The sequence below is a fragment of the Schistocerca nitens genome, chromosome 5, assembly GCF_023898315.1.
Source record: "Schistocerca nitens isolate TAMUIC-IGC-003100 chromosome 5, iqSchNite1.1, whole genome shotgun sequence".
In the NCBI taxonomy this organism is placed as follows: Eukaryota; Metazoa; Arthropoda; class Insecta; order Orthoptera; family Acrididae; genus Schistocerca; species Schistocerca nitens.
This window is the reverse complement of record NC_064618.1, coordinates 383,099,740-383,107,792: the sequence shown is the minus strand read 5'-3', so window position 1 is coordinate 383,107,792 and position 8,053 is coordinate 383,099,740. Positions and strand designations below refer to the sequence as shown.

At 36.4% G+C, this 8,053-nt stretch overlaps 1 protein-coding gene across 3 annotated transcripts in view; it reads right to left on the bottom strand.

The window, feature by feature from the left end:
• Nucleotides 1-8,053, bottom strand: part of LOC126259309 (PAN2-PAN3 deadenylation complex subunit PAN3) — a 129,618-nt gene that overhangs the window by 121,064 nt on the left and 501 nt on the right. For all 3 annotated transcript variants that reach the window (XM_049955986.1, XM_049955983.1, XM_049955985.1), the window contains exon 2: nt 6,073-6,167. In XM_049955986.1, the coding sequence (XP_049811943.1) occupies nt 6,073-6,075 (3 nt within the window). In that variant the 5' untranslated portion in view covers nt 6,076-6,167. The remainder of the gene's footprint in view (nt 1-6,072; nt 6,168-8,053) is intronic.

Below are 8,053 nucleotides of genomic sequence, written 5' to 3'. Positions count from 1 at the left end.
ACTTATAAAATGAGAAGCAACCACTTGACAAAATCTAATGATATTTCTTGAACGGTTACAAAAGTCACCAATTACAAAATGTCCGTGTTTTGTGTACTTGTGACTATTTCATCTTTTACAGGAGGTGTGATCAAGAAGTAACGAGAATTTTTGTTGTTCTTAAAGAATCTTTATTTATTCATCAACATTGTCATTGTCCCCTTCAAAGTAATCGCCCTAAGATATAATAAACTTGTGCCAGCACTTTTTCCAATCTTGGAACTACTTCTGGAACTCACATTTTGTTATGGTCTTCAGCTCCTCCTTCCATATTGTCATCAGTAACTGATGTGATAGGGTGTCCAGGGCAGTCATTGTCCTCAATGTCTTCTTGAACCTCTTTGGAATGTTTGTACTAGTCGTTAAGCACTTGTCTTACTCATTGTAGAATTGCCGAAAACCATGGCTGTGCTGCACTTTTTCCATTTTTCAAGCAAAATTTAATGCAAATTCTTTGTTCCATCTTTTCAAAAGTAAAAATCTGCCAAGCACTCGAAAACAAGTATAACCTTTTTAACTATCAAGCATAAACTAAACAATCAAAGCAGCTGAAAATGCAAACATACATCAGGAAAACGTGTTTACAAGGTAAACAATTATAAAATCTCATTTATACAGTATAAGACATTTAAAAATTCCCGTTTCTTTTTTATCACACCTCACATTTCTCACACTACATTACATGCATTGACCAAATCAAAGCATATATTAAAAATGGAATGCATGGATGCTGGGTGGGAGGGAGTGGGCACTTCAAGGAATTGTGGGCTATTTAAAAGTGCAAGAGCAGATTCCTCTTTAATGGCTAAAAAGTATAGAGAAAAATTAAGATGATTGGGAATAAAAAGTTTCTAACATAGACGTAGCATTATATGGGTTGGGTGTGAACAGGAAAGGTGGTTGTGCCCCACTCGGAGGAACCATCTTAAAATTCACCTGCAATGACATAAGCATACCAGAGAAAAATGCAGATTTATTATAGAGCATTACATTAGTGCTCTCTTAACTGTGAGAATCATTCAGATTATTCCTCCCTGCACTGATAACTCAAAACTTTAGAAGTAAAAGCTTGTACTGCAGCACATGCTTGATGTTGGCCAATATAATCTTTCTTATTATTTCCTACCTCTTTTTTATCCTACACTCTCATTTTTAACAATATCTTTCCATTCCTTTAAATTTAGTTATTTTATTTTAACCTTTCTAGCAGTCTTAGCAGTTTTGTTGTCTGTCCTTTTCTCTGACTGCTGCTTCTTTCCTCCTCTTCTAACACTGCCCGTCTTTTATCTCAACTACTTTCATATTTCCAAGTTGATTCATACTCTAACTTGGAGGGTCTTTCTCTGCCACTTTTCACTTTTTTGTATAATCTATGCAGCTGACATTTATTTGAAAATTTTCTTCTTTTCCTATCCGCCAATTTCTTCCTTACCCCAAGAGTCCGGGGAGATAAAATCATTAATTACTGGGTATTTATATTTCCTCCAATATTTACGCATTGTTGTCTGCTGAAGAAAAAGTTTGTACAGAAAAATAAGCTCTTGTGCGTATTTACAATTCAACTTTGTGAGCAGGAAATTTTTCTATTTTTACGTTCACTTTGGATATACTTTCTTCAGCTATATAACAAAAGTTCTGTAGTTCTAATCTTATTACATTGTAATAAATCAAAGATTATATTAACTCTTTAAAACATCAGATAGAAACTTACTAAAACATCCACTAAAAAGTCATGGCACTGGAACATCACTTGCTCTATGCTACTGACATGAAGGTAAATGACCCCAAGAATACATCTATAATGGAGGTTCAATTCTATTAGCAAATACACTAGTGTAAGAAATGTCATATGCTAAAAGGTAGCTCTGCTGGGACAAGTAATGATCTGCAGTCAGGCTAAGGCTTCCATGTCAGATGGGTGGAGTGTGGAGCTCGACCAAACAATTACATTTTGTGTGAAATTGCATTTGGTTAGCGACTAAGTGCATGAAAGGGGGGGGGGGGGGGGGCAGATGCTATGTGCGGTTGTGAAACATGTAGTCACAAAATTTTATATCATTGCACATAATGTGTAGAAAATCTTCAGTCATACTTCGTTATAAAATCTTTGTGAAGAAATGAGGTGCTGTGAAAAGTGCCATCACTGACATCCTAGAAACTCCACCATATCACACATCAAACTGATAAGATGAGGAGGAAGGTCCACCTGACGATAGTAGAAATGATGCTTGTTATAGGAGTACGCAGCCTATCATTTACTATAAGACCAAATTTCGAACCCAAAGGAAAAAATGTTCACTGTGTACATAAATTGAAGAGCAACAGTCACATAACTGCAAACAATGGAATTTACAAAGGCTTTAGCATATTATGAAGTGGAAAGTAACAAGTTTTTGAAACTTTTTGTCTGGAGACAATGGTCTTTGTAACAGCCACAGTCAAAACAGAACAAAAGTGTTGTATGAACATTGATTACACCAATTCCATAACAACAGTGAATTACACAGTAGTTGTTGCTGGGATTCCCAACAGTCACAAATAATTGGAAGCCACTGGAACAAGTCTGATGATTTTCCTCATACTGCAAGTCAGTAAACGGGTGTTCTTTTTTGTGCACAATCTTGTAGCACACTCATGAACATTAATAAAAAGAACTTCCTGTACGTATTTAATGACTGTGCTCACAGTCCTTGCACCAAAACATTGCATCTTGTGAAGCATTCAACGTTCAATAGTCAATCATATGGACCTGTAAACAGAATTGCGTAAAAGTTGCCAGTAGTGTTGAGACACCCATAGATAAAACAAACTGAAATTGTGGATTTCAAAGCAAAAGCATAAACATTTAATTCTGTTTTCAAATGTGTCTTTACAAAGGAGGACACCACAGTTCTGTCCCTCCTTTATTCTTACAGAAATGCAAAGATGAATGACACATATATTAGTTTTGGCAGCATTGACATACTGCTAAAAATGATAAAACTGAATAAATTTCCAGGGCCAAATATAATATGTATCAGATCCTATGCAGAATCTGAGACTGGGTGAAGCCCTATTGTAATCATAATCTACTGCAGATCCCTCGAACAAAAAATTGTGCCCAGTTGTTAGAAGAAAGCACTGTCTACCAGACTTTAAAAAACATTTTGCAATCCATCTGTTGTAGAATATTCTGAGCACAAATGTAAAGAAGACTACTGAACAGAATGATCTTCATGTCACTTGGCGCAGATTCCAAAAATATGGATCATTCCAAGCCCGACTGACAATTTTATTTCATGAAATTTTGAAACACATACAAATGAAAGTACAATATAAGACTGAAGTATGCTATCTTGGATGAAGAGTCATGAACAGATGTAAGAGTAACTTCACCTGCCCCAGAGAAGTGTATTGGACCCCTTGCTGTTCATGAAACATATTAACAAACTAGTAGACAATATTACTAGGAACCTTAAACTTTTTATCATTATGCAGTTACCTATAATGAGGCACTGTTTATAAATAGCTGCACGAATATTCAGTTAGATACTGATAAGATTTTAAAGTGGTGCAAAGAAGAACAATATCCAGAAATATAAAACCCTGCTCTACACACAACATAAAAAAATGTAGTATTGTATAACTACAATAACAAAAGGCTGCAACTGGAATCAGTCAACTTGTACTAACATCTGAGTGTAACAATTTTTTGGGATATGAAATGGAATCATCACAAAGGCTCAGTCACAGGTAAAGCAGGAGGCAGACTTTGATTCAGAGGTATGACACTCACAGTTAACCAGGTTACAAAGGAAACTGCTTACAAAACACTTGTGGCACCAATAATATAATACTGGTCAAATATGTAGGATTCATACCAAATATGACTAATGAAGGATACTGCATATATACAAAGAAAGGCAGCAGTAATGGTCACAAGTTTGTCTGACCTAAGGAATACAATCACAAGGATGAAGAAAATGGTGAATTGGCAGATGCTTGGAAATAAGACACTAAACATACTGCAAAATCCAACTTACAAAGTTTCAAGAACCAGAATTAAGCAAGGAATATATTACAATCCCATACACATTCCTTTGTAGGGATCACGAAAACAAGATTAGATTAATTACAGTGCACACAGAGGCATCTGATTAATCGTTCTTCCCCTGCTCCATACATGAATGGTGTGGGAAGAAATTACTACGTAGAGCCATGGAAGTATCGTCTGCCATGCACTTCACAGTGACTTGTGGAGTACAAACATTAGCTCTGTCCACAGGCCCTGGCAGGACTGTCAGTAATGGATGAATGCCATGTCATCCTCTTCCAATGGAGTCACTGGATGTGGTATGGAGGGGCGCAGGTCAGCACACTGCTCTTCTGGCCATTGTACTTTTCATGATCTGGATTTGCAGAGTACACAACCAGATAATTTCCTCAGATATTTACAGTCACCTGTAACATGCTGATACTGCATCCAAAACTATAAAATATGTGAGGGCTGGATGATAAGTAATGTACCACAAATAAACGACAGCACTTGCAAGTGCCAGCTTGCAACACATTCCATGGAATCTCTGCAACAACCTCAATTAGTCACAAAATACTGCTGTGATTAATTAGGTAGTTATTGCAGATGGAAAAGGCCGTTTCAGGATAGCTCATCACTGCAACTGAAGCAACATGTTGTAATCGAATGCCTAACAGCAGGATGTGTTGCCCCAATTTAAATTTATTGAAGGCTGAAAGCAGTGTATGGAATGACTGCGTTCACATCAGCACAGTGCAGTGCAGTGCTAAGTGAACAGATGGTAAAGCTAAAGGACCTGAAACAACAGAATCATCACACGTGCGCACACGCACACGCGCACACACGCGCACACACACACACACACACACACACACACACACACACACACACACACACTCTCTTGGAATACCTTTACCAGAGAATGACAAGCTTCATAGGAGGAGAGTCGACAAACTGATTCAGGTGACAGGGTTCATTACATAGCGGGAAAAGAAACAAGACCTTCACAGACATCATTACAGCTTCAATGAAAAAATCTAGAACATAAGAAGGATACGGATATGGAAACCAAAGGCAGAGTTCCTACACAACTTCAAGAAACCTTTGTGTGTGTGTGTGTGTGTGTGTGTGTGTGTGTGTGTAATGACTAGCTACAGATGGTGATGACCAGAAAACAGTTAACTCTGGTCAGTGTCATTCGGTTTTTATCAATTCTTCGGATTCAGGTAAGTAAATTGAGTTACATCATACATACATCACACGGTAAGATACAAAATCTGCATTTTCATTACCTCATGTCGTCCAAATGAATTGGCCACAATTAATTGCACAGAAACACACACCTTGAGTAACACTCCTGTACATCAAATTGTTAGAAATGAAAGCTTATTTACTGCTACAAAAGAATGTTACGGTTGCCCATAAATGGAAATTTGCATCAGGACCTGAGAACTTTCTATATTATTGTTCCTTAACTAAATTGTGTGTTCCTTAGTTGCACTATATTTTGTTAGTCTCTTCCTTACAAATATGACCTCCCTGAATTTAGTTTGGGGATGGTGTGGAATGGATAAGCCTACTAAAAAAAGGGTCCCTCTTCCACGTTCCTGCTGAACCTTCGAGAATTTTTATTGTGGAGTATTTTGACCTCATTTGAGGTCATGTCCTCGTGAGTCACACATATTTCCTTTTGTGCTCAAAATTCTCTATATTAAACTTCAAATATGTCAAACCTCTTAGTATTTTCAACAAATGCATTTAATATTCTACTTCAATTCTTCCCTACTACAACATACTTCACAGCAAATACATGGTGTATTATCTTTCCTACCTTTATTTGATACATTCGATGTAGTAAAAGGAAACAATATGATCTCAAAACTAAATTCTTCTGACATTTTAGGTGTTGGGTAACATAATACTGACCACTGCTTTTTTTAGTGAATCAGTAACAAATATGACAAGTAATCAAACACAAGTTACATTCAAAATAAATAATGTTGTATAACACACTTTACCATGTATGTGGCTAACTTCGACTCTTGTGGCACACCATTTGCCTGTGAGTATGACAAAAACAATGAAGAATCCAGCCTTTCGTCACACGATGTATCTGAAATATTGTGAAATAAGTATTTTTAAATCAAGAGCTTATTTTATTCTGAAACATTTACAGAAACAGGATAGTTTTTAAGTTACTGGAATGTGCGAGAAAATCAACTTAAAATGTATATAAAAATTGTTTTCCCCCAAACTACTGAGATTAACCTGTGAGATGAGATACCAGACAGTATTACACAAGAGAAATAAGGATACATACTTTCCTTCCTTGGGACAAAAATATACAGCAACTAATTACAAACTAACTACTATTGTTCATGCACAAAATCACCCCATTCCGAAGGTGAAAATTTGTCGCTCGGCATTTGAAGTTCCAGCTATTATCTGTCACCCATAATCAGAAACTTAAAACAAGGGATTTATTATTAAGACAATATTTGTAATCTTTCTGCTTTAAGTTCAAGTTATCCCAACAGTTTCTATGGATATACAGCTTTGTACGATCAAAAAAAGGAAATCATATCCCGCCTACATTTTGTATCTGTCCCTACCACATATGGACTACAACCATAAGCCTTTTGGGGGCGGGGAGGGGGGGGGGACATCTTTCAACAGTACATATAACTCACGATTTCCTAGCAATTTAAAACCTATATCTGCTACTGTTTCATTATTATCATTTATCCTCCTTTTCCTCACTTTCCTCCTCAATCCAAATCAAAGTATTACCTCAAACACAAAGAGAGGGGGTAAGATAAATAGCTTCAGTCTCTCATGTGGCACCAGATATTCCCAGAAACAAAATCACTAGCTGTCAGACTCTTGTATTCTTTCATACTAATTTTCATTTGATCCAGTGTTATCCCCTCCCTTTCTCAGATGACTGTCATACTTAATTCTTGGCTAGTGCTTCCAACCCCCTTGCACTTTCATCCTTATTTCTACAAGCTAGTGTTTTCGGTAGCTTTTATTCATATTTTGGTATATACCTGATAGTTGTTTTTGGACATGCTTTCAGGCCCTCCAGCTGTTTGGCAGTAATCAAACATAAGAATTTAGGCCAAAAATCTCTCCAAATACCACACAAAATTCATATGCTAAAAGTTTTTATAACTTTGAATGGAACAGCAATTTGCTATGACTTTTTGTCAGCAGACAACATACAGGTATTCCTTTTTGTGTTTCAAGTCATACTCTACCTACCCAACATATTCCCAATCCTTATTACTCCACCAAGCTAACATCACACTGACAAAGTCTTACTTATTGCAGCAAATGGTTATCTATTACATATATAATTTTTTTGGCTGCTGTTATTCAGTCCTAAATTAATAAGCAATATACAAGAAACTTAGGCACTTGCTGAACAGCTAGGAAAATATCCTAAGCACTACTGCCAATACTCCATTTGTTTATATTATTTATTTATTTTCAACAAAGAACTCGAAGTAAGAGTGCATCACGAAAATCAAATTATGCATGCAAATGCGGAAACCGATATAACAGCCAAGTATTTCACTACCTGACAGCTTTCTAGCCCCAAATTTAAATTATTGATTGCCAGTATTTCAATGTCTGGCATATGTGAAACTAAAAGTCTTTAACCCGTGGAGTTTACATCTTCTAAATAAATATGCGAATCCCATAAAACAATTAGGTTAATTTAATACAAATACACTACCACTGAAATTGCTACGAAATTGCATGCGTCTACACCCGCAGCTTCAGTATAAAATCACACACACACACACACACACACACACACACACACACACACACACCAACTGTTTAATAAACCTACAATTTTTTCTTTAACATGTTCAACTACACAATGTAAACAGGCTGATTTAAAAAAACATAATCCAGTAAGATAAAATGATGATGCTGCAACCACATATACAGGACTTTTCACAAAAATGCTACGTTTTCTATCAACTG